General features: G+C 56.5%; 1 protein-coding gene across 2 annotated transcripts in view; it reads right to left on the bottom strand.

The window, feature by feature from the left end:
• LOC144945556 (calcium/calmodulin-dependent protein kinase type 1-like) overlaps nucleotides 1-24,076 on the bottom strand; it is a 94,739-nt gene that overhangs the window by 49,977 nt on the left and 20,686 nt on the right. For both annotated transcript variants that reach the window (XM_078874038.1, XM_078874036.1), the window contains one exon: nucleotides 4,768-4,842. In XM_078874038.1, the coding sequence (XP_078730164.1) occupies nucleotides 4,768-4,842 (75 nt within the window). The remainder of the gene's footprint in view (nucleotides 1-4,767; nucleotides 4,843-24,076) is intronic.

Below are 24,076 nucleotides of genomic sequence, written 5' to 3'. Positions count from 1 at the left end.
ACACACACATACAATACCAGGCTAACATATATACAAACACACACACATACACACATACATATACACACAGTTACACAAAGACAAAGATCCCTTGTATAGCCTTGACAGACTGTAGGGGCAAGTGCTGTTAGCGAGCACCTATGAAGGGCGGCACGGCACACGAGGGGGTGGGTGGCCAGCACTACGCCCGGCCGCCTTTGTCTCCCCAGTGGCGATGTTTACACACCGCACCAGGTACTCAATTGAGGCTGAGTCGACCTAGGGGAGGAGCCCCAGGACCGGTTCAGATAGTCGTAACCGGTGTTGGCCTTGAGAAGGAATTGAACTCGGGCCGACGGGTTCGTAGCGAAGTGCGCTAACCGCTGCGCCACCGCTCCCCGAGCGATTGCGTCAAAAAACATACGCGCGGTTACACAAACACACGGATACAGAAGATCTGCTAATTATGCAGAAGATGATCCCTGGCCCAAATACAGTGTGAGGGCAGGAGCGAGTGTGGTGGTGAGTGTGAGTGTGGTGGTGAGTGTGTGGTGGTGAATAGTGGTGGTGAGTGTGGTGGTGAGTGTGAGTGTGGTGGTGAGTGTGGTGGTGAGTGTGAGTGTGGTGGTGAGTGTATTGGTGAGTGTGGTGGTGAGTGTGAGTGTGGTGGTGAGTGTGGTGGTGAGTGTGAGTGTGGTGGTGAGTGTGTTGGTGAGTGTGGTGGTGAGTGTGAGTGTGGTGGTGAGTGTGGTGGTGAGTGTGAGTTTGAGTGTGGTGGTGAGTGTGGTGGTGAGTGCGGTGGTGAGTGTGTTGGTGAGTGTGAGTGTGGTGGTGAGTGTGGTGGTGAGTGGGGTGGTGAGTGTGGTGGTGAGTATGAGTGTGGTGGTGAGTGTGAGTGTGGTGGTGAGTGTGGTGGTGAGTGTGTTGGTGAGTGTGAGTGTGGTGTTGAGTGTGGTGGTGAGTGCGGTGGTGAGTGCGGTGGTGAGTGTTTTGGTGAGTGTGAGTGTGGTGGTGAGTGTGGTGGTGAGTGTGAGTGTGGTGGTGAGTGTGGTGGTGAGTATCATGGTGAGTGTGTGTTGGTGAGTGTGTTGGTGAGTGTGTTGGTGAGTGTCATGGTGAGTGTGGTGGTAAGTGTGGTGGTGAGTGTGTGCTAGTGAGTGTGGTGGTGAGTGTGGTGGTGAGTGACCTGGTCAAGGCCTATTATACCATCAGTAGGCCTGGGCTCTGGGTTGTTCTTCGTGCTTTCAGAGTCCCTGACCCTCTGCTCACGATCATTAAGGACCTTCATGATGGTGAGCGGGCCCGGGTAAAACTACGTAGCCGGGAGTCAGAGCCTCTCCCTGTACACCTTGGGGTGCGACAGGGATGTCCTCTGGCTCCCACATTATTTAACATCTATTTTGACCGTGTAGTTCGTGAAGCCTTCAATAGCTGTACCGGGGGAATTTCCATTTGGTACAGATATAATGGGAGGCTGATCGACGCCCGGGTGCGATCAAGGAATGGCTCCCTATTGGTCAACCACGTTATGTATGCCGATGATTTGGTAATAGCTGCTCATTCAGAAGACGAGTTGGAGACGCTGCTGCTGAGACTGGAGCGTGCCACTAAGAGGTGGGGCCTTACCATCAGCCCCACCAAAACTAAGCACCTGCCTGGGTATTTTGTATCATCGGACACTCCACCCCCACAACTCCCAATCGGTGATGGGGCGGCTGTGGAGAGAGTGGAGAGTTTCCCATACCTGGGCAGTGTGCTTATGACCGGCTCCAGTTTAACAGCAGAGGTCTCACTCCGAATCAGTCGAGCGGCAATATCTTTTCATCGGTTGCGTAACGCTGTGTGGAAGCTACCTGGTCTGTCGCTCCGCACGAAGCTTCAGATCTTCTCGGCCGCGGTCATTCCCTCCCTTCTCTACGCTTGCGAAACGTGGACCCCCCTAATGGAGCATCTTCGCCGGTTGGGAACATTTAGGCTGGCCTGCCTACGATCCATCCTGGGTTTAACCAGGCTGGATTGTGTGAGGAGCTCACAAATCCTTAAAAGATCTGGGCAAAGTCCCATCGGTGAGCTCCTCCGGCAGGCAAGGCTGCGTTGGCTGGGTCATGTAGCCCGCATGCCCAGCCACCGCATGCCTAAACAGCTTTTGTTCGGCCGGATCGAGGAGGCTAAACGGACGCGGCACAGGCTAGAGAAGAGATGGAGTGATGTGGTACAGGAGGACGTGGAGCTGAGTGGACTTGCCGATGACTGGTACCAGCGGTGTCACGATCGGCCTCTGTGGAGGAGGCTCGTGAAGGACGCTACTTGGCAGTTGGAGGCAGTCGCCCTCCAACAACAACGGAGGGCGGAAGAGCGACGCTCACAACAACGAGCGGATCGCCGGGTGGCTAAAGCACAACAAGTTGGTACAGTAGGGGGCACAGGTGGAGCATCAGTCAGTCATCTCGGTCAGTCGACCCGTGGCACCTGGGTCTGCCCAGTGACCTCCTGCCAGCGGGCGTTCGACACTTCACGTGGCCTCAAGGTGCACATGGCCTGGCACAAGCGTCGTGGTGACGTCACCGCCACTTAGTGGCAAATGGCGGTTGTTGTTGAGTGTGGTGGTGAGTGCGGTGGTGAGTGCGGTGGTGAGTGCGGTGGTGAGTGTGATGGTGAGTGTGGTGGTGAGTGTGGTGGTGAGTGTGGTGGTGAGTGTGGTGGTGAGAGTGGTGGTGTGTTGGTGAGTGTGGTGGTGAGTATAGTGGTGAGTGTGGTGGTGAGTGTGGTGGTGAGTGTGGTGGTGAGAGTGGTGGTGAGTGTGTGTTGGTGAGTGTGGTGGTGAGTGTGGTGGTGAGTGTGGTGGTGAGTGTGGTGGTGAGTGTGAGTGTGGTGGTGAGTGTGGTGGTGAGTGTGGTGGTGAGTATAGTGGTGAGTGTGGTGGTGAGTGTGTTGGTGAGTGTGGTGGTGAGTGTGTTGGTGAGTGTAGTGGTGAGTATGGTGGTGAGTGTGGTGGTGAGTGTGGTGGTGAGTGTTGTGGTGAGTGTAGTGGTGAGTGTAGTGGTGAGTGTGGTGGTGAGTGTGGTGGTGAGTGTAGTGGTGAGTGTAGTGGTGAGTGTGGTGGTGAGTGTGGTGGTGAGTGTAGTGGTGAGTGTGGTGGTGAGTGTGGTGGTGAGTGTAGTGGTGAGTGTGGTGGTGAGTGTGGTGGTGAGTGTAGTGGTGAGTGTGGTGATGAGTGTGGTGGTGAGTGTGGTGGTGAGTGTGGTGGTGAGTGTGGTGGTGAGTGTGGTGGTGAGTGTGGTGGTGAGTGTAGTGGTGAGTGTGGTGGTGAGTGTGGTGGTGAGTGTGGTGGTGAGTGTAGTGGTGAGTGTGGTGGTGAGTGTAGTGGTGAGTGTAGCGGTGAGTGTGGCGGTGAGTGTGGTGGTGAGTGTGTGTTGGTGAGTGTAGTGGTGAGTATGGTGGTGAGTGTGGTGGTGAGTGTGGTGGTGAGTGTGGTGGTGAGTGTAGTGGTGAGTTAGTGGTGAGTGTGGTGGTGAGTGTGGTGGTGAGTGTAGTGGTGAGTGTAGTGGTGAGTGTGGTGGTGAGTGTGGTGGTGAGTGTAGTGGTGAGTGTGGTGGTGAGTGTGGTGGTGAGTGTGGTGGTGAGTGTGGTGGTGAGTGTGGTGGTGAGTGTGTGGTGGTGAGTGTGGTGGTGAGTGTGGTGGTGAGTGTGGTGGTGAGTGTGGTGGTGAGTGTAGTGGTGAGTGTGGTGGTGAGTGTGAGTGTGGTGGTGAGTGTGGTGGTGAGTGTGAGTGTGGTGGTGAGTGTGTTGGTGAGTGTGGTGGTGAGTGTGAGTGTGGTGGTGAGTGTGGTGGTGAGTGTGAGTTTGAGTGTGGTGGTGAGTGTGGTGGTGAGTGTGAGTTTGAGTGTGGTGGTGAGTGTGTTGGTGAGTGTGAGTGTGGTGGTGAGTGTGGTGGTGAGTGGGGTGGTGAGTGTGGTGGTGAGTGGGGTGGTGAGTGTGGTGGTGAGTATGAGTGTGGTGGTGAGTGTGAGTGTGGTGGTGAGTGTGGTGGTGAGTGTGTTGGTGAGTGTGAGTGTGGTGTTGAGTGTGGTGGTGAGTGCGGTGGTGAGTGCGGTGGTGAGTGTTTTGGTGAGTGTGAGTGTGGTGGTGAGTGTGGTGGTGAGTGTGAGTGTGGTGGTGAGTGTGGTGGTGAGTGTGGTGGTGAGTGTGGTGGTGAGTGTGGTGGTGAGTGTGGTGGTGAGTGTGGTGGTGAGTGTGGTGGTGAGTGTGGTGGTGAGTGTAGTGGTGAGTGTGGTGGTGAGTGTGGTGGTGAGTGTGGTGGTGAGTGTGGTGGTGAGTGTAGTGGTGAGTGTGGTGGTGAGTGTGGTGGTGAGTGTGGTGGTGAGTGTGGTGGTGAGTGTGTGGTGGTGAGTGTAGTGGTGAGTGTGGTGGTGAGTGTAGTGGTGAGTGTGTGGTGGTGAGTGTGGTGGTGAGCGTGGTGAGTGTGGTGGTGAGTGTGGTGGTGAGTGTGGTGGTGAGTGTGGTGGTGAGTGTGGTGGTGAGTGTGGTGTTGAGTGTGGTGGTGAGTGTTGTGGTGAGTGTGGTGGTGAGTGTGGTGGTGAGTGTGGTGGTGAGTGTAGTGGTGAGTGTGGTGGTGAGTGTGGTGGTGAGTGTGGTGGTGAGTGTGGTGGTGAGTGTGGTGGTGAGTGTGTGGTGGTGAGGTGGTGAGTGTGGTGGTGAGTGTGTGGTGGTGAGTGTGGTGGTGAGTGTAGTGGTGAGTGTGGTGGTGAGTGTGGTGGTGAGTGTGGTGGTGAGTGTGAGCGCCCTCACAGCTGCATGACGAGGTAGAGATGCGTCTTGCTCTCGTAAATGTCCTCCAGGGAAACGATGTTCTCATGCTTGAGCCTGAGCGTGCACACGCAGACACACACGCACAGACACACACGCAGACACACACACACAGACACACACACACAGACACACACACAGACACACACACGCAGACACACACACAGACACACACACACACGCAGACACACACACAGACACACACACACACGCAGACACACACACACAATGACACACACACACAGACACATGCACACACAACGACACACACAGACACACACACGCAGACACACACACACAGACACACACACGCAGACACACACACACACACACAACGACACACAGACACACACACACGCAGACACACACACACGCAGACACACACACGCAGACACACACACAGACACACACACACGCAGACACACACACACAACGACACACACACACAACGACACACACGCAGACGCACACACACACGCGGACACGCGCAGACACACACGCACACACACACACACGCAGACACACACAACGACACACACTGCGTTACCACCCGACACTACGGTTCAATCCCCACTCACCACGACACTCAGTGCCCTCACAGCCCAGAGCCCAGAGCCCAGAGCCGGGCCCCTCTGAGTCGTGGGTTCGGATCCAGGTTCTGCCCCACCGTGCAACCGTCACGTGCGATCCCCCCCCCCTCCCCGAGGTCCGTCTCCACCGTAGAAGACCCACGGGGAATTTAGCACGGGTACAATAGACACGGGACGGTGCGCACGCGGCGAAAGCCTCCATGAAGGTCAAGCACCGATCCTTGCGCACGCGTCGCGAGCGTTCGGGATCGATGTCCGCCGGCAAGTCGCCCTCATCGTCACGCCAAGTCGATCCCTGTAGCGGCGGGTCGCAGCAGGGCGCACGAGTCGACGACCGAACCCACGACCCCACGTGGTCCCCGTGACTGCGGGGGCAGCGCGAGCGACGCCGCTGCGCCGGTCGACGGAGATGAGGTCACAAACTCAGCACTGTGACGACACGAGTACGTCAGAGAGAGAGAGAGGCACGTGATGCACGAGCGATCTGTCATTACCTCGGTGCACCACGAGGGATATTGGTGAAATTGTGAATCCGCCTCCCCCCCCACCCCCCAGCGCCCCCCACCCCCCAGCGCCCCCCAGCGCCCCCCACCCCCCAGCGCCCCCCACCCCCCAGCGCCCCCCAGCCCCCACCGCCCCCTAGCCCCCACCGCCCCCTACCCCCCAGCGCCCCCGCCCCCTACTCCCCACCACCCCCTACCCCCCACCGCCCCCTACCCCCCACCGCCCCCTACCCCCTACCCCCAGCGCCCCCGCCTATCACAACCACTGCCACCCCGCACCCTTCTACAAACCCCCACCACGACCCCAAACAGCCCAACTCCCCACCTCCTCACCCAGCGTGTCCCGGGTGTAAGAGGGGCGGGGCGTCAAGAAGAATGGGCGGGGCACAAAAAGGAAAGGCGCGGAGCTGACAGAGGGAGCAGGCGGGGCCTACAGAGGGCTCAACTTCCCGCTTTGTTGGAGGCAATAAACGCAGAGGAAAATTCTGTGTGCGACAGACAGCGATGAATCGCTGTCGTGCCGCCGATGCGGCCACAGGCCAACTGCGCAATTAAAAAGCCAAACTTGGGTGCAGAGAAACCGAGCTGGCTGATGGATGACTTTTCTCGTCGGCTGAAAGGCAAAACGCAGCTTTCACCGCCGCGGAATTAATCATCGTTCGACTGCAGCTGTCATACCCCTGAGCCTCGCCACAAACAAGCGCTAATGAGAATCCCCGGGAAAATTAACTGGGTTATTATTTACAGACACACGCGCTCGCTCGCATACGGAGCGCCCACGAGCCGCTCAGTTCGATGACACGTGACGGCGTTACGCAATCTGCTCACCGCTGGGGTCAGAGTTCGCCGCTCACCGCACCCGCTCTGTGATCGTGGACTTTAAAGGCTGCCTTTGCCATGGCAATGTGGAATTGACGCGCCGGCTCAATTTCGCAAGTGCCAACGCTCTCTCCGATGCGTGTTTGTGCAGGAACCTGTGGAATGTTGACGAATCGCGGTGTCTTCAGTGTCTTCATGGCGCTGCACTCAGCCACGTGGCACTTCACACCCAATAGAGGTGGTGAGCGCCCGTTGTGTAATTCCACATTCCCTATGGCAAGGCCCAGTCCAATCCACGATCCAACACAAGGCGTTCCACGTCCACGCTGCCCGTTCCCCTCCACGCGCGCCACCGGCGGCGGTCAACTCTTCCGCTTCGCTTCCTCGGACTGCATTACCGATCGGCAGGCGCGCCTCCCGTCACTGACAATGATGGACGTGACGAGCAGTGGTTTGGGTGGCTGGGAGCGGAGCGGAGAGCCAAGCGACGGCCAGATCAACGTGAACGCGACACATCTCAGTGAAGAGCGACCAGCCAAGGAGCAGGCCCCAGTGGAAGCCTGGGGCCTCGGCTTAGGGTCAGAATCGTGGCTTGGCTCGAGGCTTTGACCGCCCGCGATCCAAGTGAGTTCACGAGCGCTCCGGGCCAATGGTGTCAGCCCCGTCACCAATGGCCGCACACAACAACAACAACCGCCATTCGCCACTAAGTGGCGGTGACGTCACCACGACGCTTGTGCCAGGCCAAGTGCACCTTGAGGCCACGTGAAGTGTCGAACGCCCGCTGGCAGGAGGTCACGGGGCAGACCCAGCAGGTGCCACGGGTCGACTGACCGAGATGACCGAGATGACTGGCTGATGCACCACCTGTGCCCACTACTGTACCAACTTCTGTACTTTAGCCACCCGGTGCTCCGCTCGTTGTTGTGAGCGTCGCTCCTCCGCCCTCCGTTGTTGTTGGAGGGCGACTGCCTCCAACTGCCCAGTAGCGTCCTTCACGAGCCTCCTCCACTGAGGCCGATCTTGACACCGCTGGTACCAGTCATCGGCAAATCCACTCAGCTCCACGTCCTCCCGTACCACATCACTCCATCTCTTCTCTAGCCCGTGCCGCGCCCGTTTAGCCCCCTCGATCCGGCCGAACAAAAGCTGTTTAGGCATGCGGTAGCTGGGCATGCGGGCTACATGACCCAGCCAACGCAGCCTTGCCTGCTGGAGGAGCTCACTGATGGGACTTTGCCCAGATCTTTCAAGGATTTGTGAGCTCCTCACACAATCCAGCCTGGTTAAACCCAGGATGGATCGTAGGCAGGCCAGCCTAAATGTTTCCAACCGACGAAGATGCTCCATTAGGGGGGTCCACGTTTCGCAAGCATAGAGAAGGGAGGGAATAACCGTAGCCGAGAAGACCTGAAGCTTCGTGCGGAGCGACAGACCAGGTAGCTTCCACACAGCGTTACGCAACCGATGAAAAGATATTGCCGCTCGACTGATTCGGAGTGAGACCTCTGCTGATAAACTGGAGCCGGTCATAAGCACACTGCCCAGGTATGGGAAACTCTCCACTCTCTCCACAACTGCCCCATCACCGATTGGGAGTTGTGGGGGTGGAGTGTCCGATGGTACAAAATACCCAGGCAGGTGCTTAGTTTTGGTGGGGCTGATGGTAAGGCCCCACCTCTTAGTGGCACGCTCCAGTCTCAGCAGCAGCGTCTCCAACTCCTCTTCTGAATGAGCAGCTATTACCAAATCATCGGCATACATAACGTGGTTGACCAATAGGGAGCCATCCCTTGATCGCACCCGGGCGTCGATCAGCCTCCCATTATATCTGTACCAAATTGAAATTCCCCCGGTACAGCTATTGAAGGCTTCACGAACTACGCAGTCGAAATAGATGTTAAATAATGTGGGAGCCAGAGGACATCCCTGTCGCACCCCAAGGTGTACAGGGAAAGGCTCCGACTCCCGGCCACTTAGTTTTACCCGGGCCCGCTCACCATCATGAAGGTCCTTAATGATCGTGAGCAGAGGGTCAGGGACTCCGAAAGCACGAAGAACAACCCAGAGCCCAGGCCTACTGATGGTATCATAGGCCTTGACCAGGTCAATAAAGCAGAGATGTAGGTCTTGTTGGAATTCCCAACACCTCTGCTGTAGCAGACGGACAGAAAATATGACATCTGTGCAGGACCGCCCTTTCCTGAAACCGCATTGGGGTTCCGCAAGCCTCTCCTCAGCGTGCCTAGCAAGGCGATGTTGAATAATCCTTGCCAGGACCTTTCCCGGCACACTGAGGAGTGAGATGCCCCTGTATTTGGTACAGTCTGTGCGGTCCCCCTTCTTAAAGAGGGGGACCACCAGGGCATCCTTCCAATCCTGCGGTACCCGTCCAGCGGTCCAGACTGTTGTTATGATGTCATATAGGGCAGTCTGTGCACAAGCGCCACCCTCCCTCAGCATTTCGCTTGGGAGATCATCTCTGCCCGGTGCCTTTCCTGGTCTCAGACTCCGGATCGCCTTCAGTACTTCCTCAACAGATGGCACCTCAGCCAGCCACTCACAGGGGGTGACCTCCTCCAATATTTGAGGCACCGCAGCCTCAGCAGGGTTATCCCCACTTTGTGCCATGATGTTTTCCTGGCTGAGAGATTTTCCCTCCCCCAGGACCTCACAGAAATGCTCAGCAAATCTGCAAACCTGTTCCTGGGGGTCGGAGATTGGATCACCGTTTTTCCCCCTAATGATGGTAATAGGAGTGGCGCTGCAGGTTACTTTTTTGATGGAGTTAAATAGTGATTTGTGATCGCGGGCCACTGAGGCAGACTCCATCTCCTCAGCAACCCGCGACCACCACCCATCCTTGCAGCGCCTTACGGCTCTCCGAACCTTCGAGCGAAGGCTGCGGTAAGCCTCCTCATTCTCTGACGTGGGATGCTGTAACCGCACACACACACACACGCACACACGCACACACACACACACACACGCACGCACACGCACACACACGCACACACACACGTACACACACGCACACGCACACACACAAGCGAACATCACACTCACAATTAAGAGTCTCGCCCACATTCCAGCGGCGAGGATTTGAAAAGGGGAGCGAGATCGGTTGGAATTCTCGGATCACATTTCTCATCTCCCGGGGGCCGCTCTCCGACACGAGGGGAGGAGGTCCCACGGCTCGCTGCGAGACATCCGGAGGGAGACTTCTGCTCGTGATGCGACATCCCGGCACGATCGCTTGGAGTCCGAATGTCCCCGAGTGGGGGGCGGCCGGGGGGGGTTATGTTATTTTGTTAATTTTTATCATTTTACGTTTTACTTTATTCCGATCACACAGGGTTTCCGTTGGAAACAAATGTGCATCCTAGTGTGTTGGCGGAGGCTCAAGCACAAGCCAATCTCACCACCTCCATCAACGTCGTTGCTGCCTCTGATCAGAAACAAAAAACATCGGACTTCATCTCCTCGTGAGAGCGCCGCGAGATCGGCTCGTGTTGTTCGGCACGATGTCCGACGTTTCACTCCACAGGCCAGGAGCTACTTCAGGCGAATAAGCGCCAAACCGCAACACAACCGCAAACAAAGCGACGCAGCCGTGACGTGAATTGGGTTGACCGAGGGACACTTTGAAGCAACGCGGCTTGAAAGTCCTTCCCATTGTGCGTGCACGCTTTCCGTACGCGTCGCGAGCGGCGTGTGACAAAGTTGGCGATGAAGATCGGTGACGATGAGCTCACACCCCGAGCTGGCACCGCAGGGAAGCTGGGTTGGTATCCAGGCAGCAGTCAGCAACCGACTGCGCAATCGACGCACGCGGCATGCGCACACACGCGTCCAATCAGCCCATGTCTCCATGACGAATGAGAGCACCAAGATAAAAACAAAGGTGACAACACGGATTTGACTTTTGTCCCACTGGCCCAGCAGAGCTGGGCACCTGATGCAGGAGGAGGGATGCCTCCTGTACGACAGTCGGCCCTGTGCCCACCCTCATGTGGCTCTTGTCATCTCTCGTGGCCGCTCTCCGCCCCAGCGGCGCGCCACCCTCTTGATTAAGAGACATGCCGGGAGCTGAAGTGGAAATAATTGGTTGTAAAATCCCACCAAACCACCCCCCCCGCACCCCCCATATATATATACGAATAAAAAATTACCGCCCACTCTAAAGCGGTAATTCCCAGATAGCACTTGAAGCGACGCGCAGCAGGTGACGGGGAGAGTTGCGTAATTGGACATCGAGCGTTGTCCCCGCTCGCTCGCTGGGCGCACGGTGACAGCAGCTGTCAAAGCCGCTCCGCTCGCCACGACGCTCGCTCGGACCCCGGCTCCCCGCGGTGCCGGCGCTAAGAGGCGGCCGGCACCGGTGAGGGCCACGTTTAATTATCTCGCAATCCCTCACCGGAGCCCACAGCGTTTCATCCACAAATATTTTTTTTTTTACACATCCAATCAGTTTGGTTGTGTCGAACCAATGTTGCTGAAATTAGAAGGTTGCATGGCAGTTGATGGGATGTGTAAAACAAACGACTTGTGGTCTTCAAGTGGAGGGACAGGTGTGGGAACGAGGCGTCTCTCGTCCGCCGACTCGACGCGTCGCTCCTCGTGTTCTCTCCGCAGCCTCGCTCGGTCCAGCAACTCTGGCCGCGTGCCGATTCTCTACGAACTCGTGGCACATTTATTCAGGGCCCCACGGCGTGAAGTGCTATTTACAAATATAAAGTCGATCTCCCCCCTCCCCCCCCTCTCCGTCCCTCTCGGCTATCTGACTATCGCCGCTCAGCCCATTGTTGATTTCGCTGTTGTACTTACGAGAGAATTTTGTTCGTGCTACAATGAAGCTGCTGCCGCGGTATAATGGTTAGCAGGGAAATGGACTTCTTGCAATCCAGAGGTCGTCAGTTTGATTCCATCTCTCCCGCCATCCATGGCATTTAAAATACTGGCGTGCCCCTGTGCTCTCTCCCCCCTCGCGAGCCGAGGCCATCGATTCGCCACACTTGTGAAATTGCCAACGATGCACGGAAATACGGTTTCCCAGCCTGCATTGTGATTGTGTTACGACACGTTTCCTTGCCCTTTACCGATGCGATTACACTCGAGAAAGTCGGTTTAACCACGGGCGGCTGAACCTTGCATTCAAACCCAGGCTCGCCGGCATGACATCAGGCCCGGCAGCTACACTGGTACCTCCACAAGCACGCGCTTAATTACATAACCAGACGTGCCCACAAGGCAGCATTATGTAACACAGGAAAGAGAGAAAAATCTCGAGTCATGGAAAAAAACCAAAGTGGCACGGCACGCCAGCCGCAATGTTGCCACCGCCCCGCCGGACTCCAGCCAGCACAACTGGCCGAGTGGCAAACAATAGTCCTGGTGTGAGATGAGTGGCAGGCGATTGTCTTGGTGTGAGACGAGTGGCAGGCAATTGTCTTGGTGTGAGACGAGTGGCAGGCGATTGTCTTGGTGTGAGATGAGTGGCAGGCGATTGTCTTGGTGTGAGATGAGTGGCAGGCAATTGTCTTGGTGTGAGACGAGTGGCAGGCGATTGTCTTGGTGTGAGACGAGTGGCAGGCGATTGTCTTGGTGTGAGATGAGTGGCAGGCGATTGTCTTGGTGTGAGACGAGTGGCAAGCGATTGTCTTGGTGTGAGATGAGTGGCAGGCGATTGTCTTGGTGTGAGATGAGTGGCAGGCAATTGTCTTGGTGTGAGACGAGTGGCAGGCGATTGTCTTGGTGTGAGATGAGTGGCAGGCAATTGTCTTGGTGTGAGACGAGTGGCAGGCGATTGTCTTGGTGTGAGATGAGTGGCAGGCGATTGTCTTGGTGTGAGATGAGTGGCAGGCGATTGTCTTGGTGTGAGACGAGTGGCAAGCGATTGTCTTGGTGTGAGACGAGTGGCAGGTGATTGTCTTGGTGTGAGACGAGTGGCAGGCGATTGTCTTGGTGTGAGATGAGTGGCAGGCGATTGTCTTGGTGTGAGATGAGTGGCAGGCGATTGTCTTGGTGTGAGACGAGTGGCAGGCGATTGTCTTGGTGTGAGATGAGTGGCAGGCGATTGTCTTGGTGTGAGATGAGTGGCAGGCGATTGTCTTGGTGTGAGATGAGTGGCAGGCGATTGTCTTGGTGTGAGATGAGTGGCAGGTGATTGTCTTGGTGTGAGATGAGTGGCAGCAATTGTCTTGGTGTGAGATGAGTGGCAAGCGATTGTCTTGGTGTGAGATGAGTGGCAGCAATTGTCTTGGTGTGAGATGAGTGGCAGGCGATTGTCTTGGTGTGAGACGGCCACCCTGGAGGTGTACTACGGTGGACGCTCGGGAGCGGCCACCGTGGTACACGGAATCCAGATCGTGACGTTCGGAGTTTACGGCCTGAACGCCTCACTGAGTCTCAGGCCTCCTTTTCAGAAGGGTCCTGTTGCTGCTGCTGCTGCTGCTAATTGTGCAGGGAACGTTCAGCAGTGGGATGTGGTTTGGCCGTCACAAGTTAAACTGCGCGTGTTTTTTTTTTTCGTGATGTAAGGAAAACAAAGAACCCCAGATCAAACCCATGCAGAAGAGGGGGAGAGAGAATGGACAAACTGCACTCCACGCAGAAAGGCGCCCGAGCGACAGCGAGTCGCGGCGAGCGGCCGCGACTCGCTGTCGCGAGCGCGCGACTTCAAATCCCAGCAATCCCCCACCGCTCTTTGCTAGGTCAAGCGAGTGACGGTAACGGCGGCGATCGTCCTGTGGAGAGACCGGCACCCGCCACAAGAACGTGGAATTCTCCCCACACCGACTCAGGAGCACCAATTGGAATAAACGCAGGCCAGTGCGAGCGGGGAGTGGCTGTGACTGGCCTAAGGGAGGTAGTCTCCGGGAAGAAGAAGAAGATGATGATGATGATGAGCGCGCTGTGGTGTGCACACACGGCGTACAGTCCCTGCCGCCGGGTGGATCCCAGGCATGAGCTCCACATGAAACATTTCACGAAAGCTGATTTGTTTTCGCGCGTTAAGGACAATTTCAGGTTCATTTTTTGTGCGATTTGTTTATTTTCTGATCGTTTACATTACGTAATGATTGAGCTGGTTTCATCGTTAAGTTAAATCTTTGAACTTGCAACTCAATGTTATACGCATATAACATTTTAGTAAACAAATGCGAATTGTGCATGAACTTAAATGTTTAAGCGTATTCTTTTTTGCAACGATGAAAAACTTAATTTCAATGAAGGTTATCAAATCAAGCGATACTCTGGCGTTTTGTTTACGTGACGAATCCCTTACCGATTGGCCGTGTCGGGTGGTGGAGGGTTTCGACACATTTATGCTTATGTGATCTAACCCAAAAACCTTTATTAGTCGCGAAAGCCTCCTGTGTGTTCAACTAAATCAAGCGATACTTAACATTCCTTCACTTTTCATCTTACAAAAGTGATTTTGAAAAGTATTCCGCAATAGTTCCATTAATTCACTGAGAATAAAACCCATGCATATGTAACAGGTTCCGGAGACACTTGTAGAGGTAACTTCTTTATTACAATACAACACTCCAATAGTCCAACAGTCCTGATACTCTGTTACAGCCTAGGTACACAGCCTAGCTACACAGCCTAGATACTCTACTCTGGCTACGCTCCGGAACTCGCCCTCACAAGGTCGTAGAGTCGGGAGTTCCAGAGTCCCAGCGCTGGCTCTCACAGCATCCCCGGGTCTTCAGATGGCTGGTCGTGGGTCTTGGGTCTTGAGTTACAACTGGGCCCCGATCGTCCAGGGAGCTCTCCTTTTATGCCTGGTACAACGAGGGGTGGGGCCGTGTGCGCCCCCAGATATCCCACAGAGCACACACAGCCCCCCCCCTTTGGCGGCGCCAAGGGGATTAAGCGTCTGGACCCCCTGGGAACTCAACGCCTGGCGCCCAGAGGCTTAAGCGTCTGGACCCACCTGGGAACCCAGAGCCCCCAGCAGCCCCTCCCTTCTTATGTCACTACATTACCCCCCTCTACGTAGCCTCCAGCCGACCCGGCTGTCAAAAAAAAATACAATTGTACAAGAAATTATTTGTTAACCATCAGAATGAGTGTGTGACAAATCAAGAAAAAAAAATGAGAAGAAAGCGCCTCTCCCCCTCCTGTGGTCACCGATGCAGAACAACACTGTATAAACACATATATGCAGGATGAACGCACGCCCCAATCGCCCACTATACATGATGGAAAAGTGAGTGGCGTCGCGTTGGGACGAGAGTTCGTGGGCGGGGGTCATGAAAATCGTTTGAGTTTTGAGCGAGTCCGAGTGGCAGGTCCATCGGTCGCGACGGAGGCAGGAGGGGACCGACGACCCGCTGTTGCGCTTGTGTCCTGGGTCGCTGATCCCGCGGGCAAGCTTGTTCCCGCTGGGTCGGCCGTGGCGGATTTCATTCCCAAGGCACCTGAGGGCGGGGCAGCGGGACCTGCCCGAGAGTTAGAAGCAGCATCATCGCGGCGCGACTCGTCAGACATGTCGCGCTCTCGGCCCCGGAGATGTGAAGGAGGTGTGTAGGGTTGAATGTAAGGTTTTAGACGTGACGGGTGCACGAACCAACGTCGCTTGCCATGCTGGATCCTGACACACTGCGGGCGGAGAACGCGAATAATAACAACCGGCCCTCTCCAAGGCTTAAGCAGTTTTGAGGAAGTAGCCAATGGTACCTGCGGGCAGTGGAGCCAGGCGCGGTCCCCTTCTACCCAAACGTGGCGGGATGTGCGGAGATTCCGCAACCGTTCGTTGGCAAGCTGACGGGCTTCTGAGTTATTTTGAGCAGCCTCCCGGGCATCTACGAGACGACGCACATTAGCACGGATGTGGTCGGCAATCTTAGCCTTAGGTGCGGGCTGTTTAATGTGCAATTGTACGTCGATTGGAGGGCAAACCTCCCTACCATACATAAGATAGAATGGCGAGTACCCCGTGGCAGCATGGGGCGCCATTCTATAGGCGGCCAAGACACCAGGTATGTGGAGATCCCAATCAGTCTGTGACTCAGACACCTGGTGGCTTAGCATGGAGGTAAGTGTCCTATGTAATCGCTCGACCATACCGTCAGTCTGGGGGTGATATGGCGAGGTGCGAATTTTGTGTGTCCCTAGCAGGTTGCACACATCCCGCAACAGGGTGGAAGAGAAATTTTTCCCTTGGTCGGTCAGCAGGCGTTCGGGAGCACCCTTGTCCAGGACGTAGCCCTGGAAAAAGGCCTCTGTAATGGCTGCTGCAGACTGGTTGGGGAGTGGCCAGGCCATGGCCCATCGGGTAAAATATTCGACCCCAACCAAAAGGTACTTATTACCCCGAGGAGTAGCGGGAAACGGACCCAAAATATCCAATGCGACGATCTCATTGACCCGGGAAACTTTAATGGATTGGAGCGGCGGGCAGGACGGCCTAGCAGGTGGTTTCCGCCGTGCACATTCTGTGCAACCTTGCACAAGGTCAGCCACATCGTTTGTCATGCCCGGCCAGAAAAATTCCAATTGGATTTTAGCTAGTGTTTTCTGAACACCCAAGTGCAAGAGGCGACTGTGGGTTTCCCACACAAGTCGCCCCCGCAGGGAGGTGGGCACCACCAATGTGTGGGATTGGGACCCCCCATCGCAATGCATGAGGACGCCTTCCCGGATGACATATGATACGGGGCCCCCCTGCCCCCTGTGACCCTCGGCATCCCTAGCGCGGCGTCTCAATTTGAGGAGGGAGACGTCTTCCATCTGAAGACGTCCCCAGTCGTCCAACCCGAGGCCCAGCAATGCGTCCTGCGGAACTTGCGTGGAGGGAGCCCCGTGGTCCCCGACCCCATCCCCGGCCGCGGCCGCAAGGGATGGGGGCGGTACCCCGTCAGGCTGCCTACAACGCCCCGCACCCAAAAAACAAGCACAGCGCCCATTGTTCGGCAGTCGCGACAACCCGTCGGCGTTCCCGTGTTGAATCCCCTTGCGGTAAATGACAGTGAACGCAAAGTCCTGGAGGATCTCGAGCCAACGCGAGAGCTGTCCAGATGGTTGGTCCACTCGCAAGGCGTATTGTAGCGCCGCGTGGTCGGAGCGTACTGTGAAATGCCTGCCATACACGTATGGCCTGTACTGCTTTATGAAAAAAACGATAGCAAGCAATTCGCGGCGCGTCACGCAGTAACGTTGCTCCGCGGGCGACAGCACCCTGCTGCCATAGGCGACGACGCGCTCCACTCCATTGACAATTTGCGACAGCACCCCTCCAATTCCGGTGTTGCTGGCGTCTGTATCCAGAATGAACGGAGTGGTAAAATCTGGATAAGACAGGGTAGGAGCATCGACCAGTGCTTTTCGGACGGCATTGAACGATGCCTGTTCTAACTCTCCCCATCGGAATTTGACCCCTTTGGCCGTTAATGCGTGGAGGGGCTTCGCAATAGATGCGAATCCCGCAACAAATCGTCGATAATATGAGGCGAAGCCGATAAAACTCCGCACCTCCCCAACAGAGGTAGGAGTTGGCCATGAGCGCACGCAATTTGTCTTTTCGGGGTCCGTGGCAATTCCCGAGCGGCTGACAATATGGCCCAAATAACGAACCGAATCCCTCATGAGGTGGCATTTTTGCGGTTTGAATTTGAGGTTAGCCGCTCGCATTTTAAGGAAAACTGCCTTCAATCGCGTGAGGTGTTCATCAAAAGTTTTGCTGAACACGATTACATCGTCGAGGTAGATTAGGCAAGAATCCCACTGGAGCCCAGCGAGGACCAGCTCCATCAGGCGCTGGAACGTCGCCGGGGCCGAGTGAAGACCCATGGGAAGTCTGTTGAATTGGAACAGTCCCTGCGGCGTGCGAAAGGCCGTCTTTGGTTTGGATGCGTCATCAAGGGGTAGCTGCCAAAACCCCGAGAGGAGATCCAAGGTGGAGAAGTAATGCGCACCTGCTAAGGCATCGAGCGACTCGTCCATTCTGGGAAGCGGGTAGGCGTCGGCCACAGAAATCTTATTAAGTTTCCTGAAGTCAACACAAAAGCGGAGGCTCCCGTCGTGCTTCTTAACAAGAACGATCGGCGCCCCCCATGGGCTATTTGATGGCGCAATGACATCGGCCGCCAACATATCGTTGACGGCCACCCGTACATGTTCCTTTTCGGCCGGGCTCAACCGGAATGGGTTTTGACGAATTGGAGCGGCATCACCCGTGTTGATGTGGTGGCTTAGCAATTTAGTGCAGCCAATGTCGAATTTGCTTTGACTGAAAACGTCGGCGAAATCGCTCAGCAGCGTGCGTAATTTAGCATGCTGTAATGGTGACAAATCGGCAGAAGTGGAGCAAAGCGCGTCGAGCCATCCTGTGTCAGGACCTGGCTTGGCAACGGAAGAGAACTCGCCCCCTACGTGACCCACGATCACATCTTCTGGCGGGGCTGGCGTCGCGTGAGCAAGCACCATTCCCTGACAGATAACGGCCGTTTCCAATCCCGCGTTAAGGACCTGGATAAAGGGGTCGTGGTCGCTTCGCACGAGCGTTTGTGCACACACGAGGTCCGACACCCGCTCAGCTGAACGCGAAGGCCCGATCACAGCACCCCCCATGAACGCGTCGTAATCAAGGGGTTTACGAAACTGGAGGGAAACTAACATCTGAGAGCCAGGAGGAATGTGAATTGTGCACGCCGCCAACGCCTGCACCGTCGTAGATGCGGAGTGCAACCGAGTGGGTGTGGGTAGGAAGGCCATGCGTCGGCCGGAGGGGAGCTCAATACACCCTTTGTTAATGAGAATTTTAATGGGCATCTTCCCCAAGAAATCTGTTCCGAGGAGGCACGGAACGGCGAGGGTTGATGAGACCAAAATGGGCCCAACTAATTGGACGTCAGCAATGCGGATCTGAGCATTGATCCGTCCGGTGATGCCCAACGAACCCCCATTTGCGGCATAGCATGGCACATCAACTGGCTGCAAGGGACGGCATATATCGGGCAAAATGTTATAAATTATGTCTGAAATGATGGTCGCCGACGCACCCGTATCGATCAACATACGAACATCAACGCCCTCGATGGAACCCACTACGGCAGAGGACCCTGCCGCAGCGGCAACGACCCTATGGGCCAACTCGGACCATTGACCCGGTCCGAGCGCCCGGTTGTTCAATGATGGGCCCGAATCCCCCTCCTCCGAAGCATGACCCCCCTGTGTGGTGTGAGGGTGCGTGCTTGTTGTAAGTGGGGGCCGAGAGTGCGAGGTGTCGTGACTCGCCTGGGTATGCCGAGGATACGGTGGTGGCCGAGGCGCCGGAGGTCCTGAAGTCCGGCGTCGGGGGACCCGGCAGCCGGACGCCACATGGCCCCGAAGGCCACAGTTGTGGCAGACGATGGACGCTCCGTCATGGCGCGAGGTTGGCCGGTCCCGCTGGTGGTGATCTCGCTGGGATCGCCAGTTGGACGATCTGCGATTTTCTGTTTCTGCGAAGGCCTGATGAGGCCCCAAATGCACGTCATAGGCTTGTGCATCAGGTGGGCCTGCGCAGGCGGCGATGGTCGTGTCCTCATCGCAATGTAGGTGTGCTTGGATGCACCTGGCAGCACGTAGCGACGTGAAGTCGTCGTCGTCGTCGGCTGTCGGCATGGCAACTCGAAGCTGGCGGGCCAAGCTCATGAGCTTCTGCAGCACGAGTGACTCCACAGCGTCTTCATCCATGCGAGGGAAGGCAACCTTTGCCATGGCCAGCAGCGCGCTGCGGTACCCCATCGCCGACTCGGAGGCCTTCTTCCTCCTCGCATTGAAGCGGTGACGTGCTTCGGATGGGGGTCCATAAATCAGCCGCATCTGATGAAGGGCATCCGTGAGCGTGGCACGTTTTGCGCGTGGCACAGTAAGGAGTGCTGCGAGGGAGTCGTCGTCGAGCATGGCCGGGAGGCCTTGGAGCGCTTCATACTCCGATCAGCCGGACGTCTCTATAAGAGAGACGAACCGGCGTTCGAACGCTGCCCACTCACCCCCCTCTGAAGAAAATGCCTTGAGTGCCGGCAGGCGTTGCTGGACGTGAGCCAAGCTTTCGTTGCCTGGCAACCCGGCTGAAGCTGGCTTCGCGTTCGCAGCGCTGTCACTCGGCGGTGAGGGACGCAGCGCTGATGACGCGGCGTTGCTTGGTTGCAACCAGCTGTCACCCGGCGGTGAGGGACGCAGCGCTGATGACGTGGCGTCATCGGGTTGGCCCACGCTGGGCCCGGAAGTGACGTCGCTCCCAGTGGCCACTGCTCCCCCCGCAGAAGTGACGACACACCCGGATGTATTTGCGGCGGGAACGGCCGCCATCTTTGTGTGGGAGCCGGCGGGATGGTGCGGCCGCTGCGCCTCCTCTCTCCCTGCTGTCTCCGCCTGTGAGCGACGCATGTCGTCCAGGATGGAGACGGTGGCGTGGAGCAGCTCGGTGAGGCGAAGCAGCGTTTCCTCCATTGCTGCTCCCGACGCTGGAGGAGGATCGGCAGGTATGGTGGACGACTGCTGAGCCGGCGGTGCAGCGTCGCTGTCGGCCCGAGTTGGCTGCCCCGTCGCCGCTTGCTCCTCAACATCGCCGTCAGGACTGAAGGTACGTGGCTTACTTCTTGTCTCCATTGCCACTTCTGACGCCAAATGTAACAGGTTCCGGAGACACTTGTAGAGGTAACTTCTTTATTACAATACAACACTCCAACAGTCCAACAGTCCTGATACTCTGTTACAGCCTAGGTACACAGCCTAGCTACACAGCCTAGATACTCTACTCTGGCTACGCTCCGGAACTCGCCCTCACAAGGTCGTAGAGTCGGGAGTTCCAGAGTCCCAGCGCTGGCTCTCACAGCATCCCCGGGTCTTCAGATGGCTGGTCGTGGGTCTTGGGTCTTGAGTTACAACTGGGCCCCGATCGTCCAGGGAGCTCTCCTTTTATGCCTGGTACAACGAGGGGTGGGGCCGTGTGCGCCCCCAGATATCCCACAGAGCACACACAGCCCCCCCCTTTGGCGGCGCCAAGGGGATTAAGCGTCTGGACCCCCTGGGAACTCAACGCCTGGCGCCCAGAGGCTTAAGCGTCTGGACCCACCTGGGAACCCAGAGCCCCCAGCAGCCCCTCCCTTCTTATGTCACTACACATACATTCAAAGCTCTGCCCAGGAGCTTACACGTCCCACTTGCTGTACTGCTATCTCCTGGTCACCTCCAGGCCAGTGCATTTGGGAGTTTTGTGAATCGCCTTGTGATCCACCCAACCCTTGCCTCGAACTCACTGGATCACAGGCACGCATCAACCCCAACCGATGACACTGCTGCTGTAGATGATACGATTTATCCAGGATAGCGTCTATGAGTCTCAATACTTGTTTTCAGGAGGGTCCTGAGTTGGATTGTTTGTCCAATTCTATTGTAATCAGCGCTTTCCACTCACACAGAGACCCACAAAATCACACAGAGCCCCACAGACTCACGCAGAGACCCACAGACTCACGCAGAGACCCACAGACTCACGCAGAGACCTACAGACTCACGCAGAGACCCAGACTCACACACAGACACCCACAGACTCACACAGAGACCCACAGACTCACGCAGAAATCCACAGACTCACGCAGAGACCCACAGACTCACGCAGAGACCCATAGACTCACGCCGAGACCCACAGACTCACGCAGAGAACCACAGACTCACACAGAGACCCAGAGACTCACGCAGAGCCCCACAGACTCACGCAGAGACCCAAAGACTCACGCAGAGACCCAGAGACTCACGCAGAGACCCACAGACTCACGCACAGCCCCAGACTCACGCAGAGACCCACAGACTCACGCAGAGACCTACAGACTCATGCAGAGACTCAGACTCACACACAGACACCCACAGACTCACGCAGAGACCCAGACTCACACACAGACACCCACAGACTCACACAGAGACCCACAGACTCACGCAGAAATCCACAGACTCACGCAGAGACCCACAGACTCACGCAGAGACCCATAGACTCACGCCGAGACCCACAGACTCACGCAGAGAACCACAGACTCACACAGAGACCCAGAGACTCACGCAGAGCCCCACAGACTCACGCAGAGACCCAAAGACTCACGCAGAGACCCAGAGACTCACGCAGAGACCCACAGACTCACGCACAGCCCCAGACTCACGCAGAGACCCACAGACTCACGCAGAGACCTACAGACTCATGCAGAGACTCAGACTCACACACAGACACCCACAGACTCACGCAGAGACCCAGACTCACACACAGACACCCACAGACTCACACAGAGACCCACAGACTCACGCAGAGATCCACAGACTCACGCAGAGACCCACAGACTCACGCAGAGACCCATAGACTCACGCCGAGACCCACAGACTCACGCAGAGAACCACAGACTCACACAGAGACCCAGAGACTCACGCAGAGCCCCACAGACTCACGCAGAGACCCAAAGACTCACGCAGAGACCCAGAGACTCACGCAGAGACCCACAGACTCACGCACAGCCCCAGACTCACGCAGAGACCCACAGACTCACGCAGAGACCTACAGACTCACGCAGACACCCAGAGACTCACACAGAGCCCCACAGACTGACGCAGAGACCCAGAGACTCACGCAGAGACCCAGAGACTCACGCAGAGAACCACAGACTCACACAGAATCCCCACAGACTGACGCAGAGACCCACAGACTCATGCAGAGACCCACAGACTCACGCACAGCCCCAGACTCACGCAGAGACCCACAGACTCACGCAGAGACCCACAGACTCACGCAGAGACCCAAAGACTCACGCAGAGACCCAGAGACTCATGCAGAGACCCACAGACTCACGCACAGCCCCAGACTCACGCAGAGAACCAGAGACTCACACAGAGACCCACAGACTCACACAGAGCCCCACAGACTGACGCAGAGACCCACAGACTCATGCAGAGACCCACAGACTCACGCACAGCCCCAGACTCACGCAGAGACCCACAGACTCACGCAGAGACCTACAGACTCACGCAGACACCCAGAGACTTACACAGAGCCCCACAGACTGACGCAGAGACCCACAGACTCACGCAGAGACCCAAAGACTCACGCAGAGACCCAGAGACTCACGCAGAGACCCAGAGACTCACGCAGAGAACCACAGACTCACACAGAGCCCCACAGACTGACGCAGAGACCCACAGACTCATGCAGAGACCCACAGACTCACGCACAGCCCCAGACTCACGCAGAGACCCACAGACTCACGCAGAGACCCACAGACTCACGCAGAGAACCAGAGACTCATGCAGAGACCCACAGGCTCACGCAGAGAACCAGAGACTCACACAGAGACCCACAGACTCACACAGAGCCCCACAGACTGACGCAAAGACCCACAGACTCATGCAGAGACCCACAGACTCACGCACAGCCCCAGACTCACGCAGAGACCCACAGACTCACGCAGAGACCCACAGACTCACGCAGAGAACCAGAGACTCATGCAGAGACCCACAGACTCACGCAGAGAACCAGAGACTCACACAGAGACCCACAGACTCACGCAGAGACCCACAGACTCACACAGAGCCCCACAGACTGACGCAGAGACCCACAGACTCACGCAGAGACCCAAAGACTCACGCAGAGACCCAGAGACTCACGCAGAGACGCAGAGACTCACGCAGAGAACCACAGACTCACACAGAGCCCCACAGACTGACGCAGAGACCCACAGACTCATGCAGAGACCCACAGACTCACGCACAGCCCCAGACTCACGCAGAGACCCACAGACTCACGCAGAGACCCACAGACTCACGCAGAGAACCAGAGACTCATGCAGAGACCCACAGACTCACGCAGAGAACCAGAAACTCACACAGAGACCCACAGACTCACGCAGAGACCCACAGACTCACGCAGAAAACCAGAGACTCACACAGAGACCCACAGACTCACGCAGAGATCCACAGACTCACGCAGAGACCCAGAGACTCACGCAGAGACCCAGAGACTCACACAGAGCCCCACAGACTCACGCAGAGACCCATAGACTCACGCAGAGACCCAGAGACTCACGCAGAAAACCAGAGACTCACACAGAGCCCCACAGACTCACACAGAGCCCCACAGACTCACACAGAGACCCACAGACTCACGCAGAGACATGCCAACGACAAAGATCCCTTGACGAGTCGCCCATTAGTGAGAACCTATTAACAAAGATCCCTTGACGAGTCGCCCATTAGTGAGAACCTATTAACAAAGATCCCTTGACGAGTCGCCCATTAGTGAGAACCTATTAACGCCTGCACAGCGCACGAGGTGGTGGTGTGGCCTAAACCACCCCAGCTACCAGCTCCCCCAGTGCTCATGTTTGTGCACGACACCAGGTACTC

This window comes from Lampetra fluviatilis, chromosome 38 (assembly GCF_964198595.1).
Source record: "Lampetra fluviatilis chromosome 38, kcLamFluv1.1, whole genome shotgun sequence".
NCBI lineage: Eukaryota > Metazoa > Chordata > Hyperoartia > Petromyzontiformes > Petromyzontidae > Lampetra > Lampetra fluviatilis.
The sequence above is the reverse complement of the archived record's forward strand: the minus strand, read 5'-3'. Positions and strand labels throughout refer to the sequence as shown.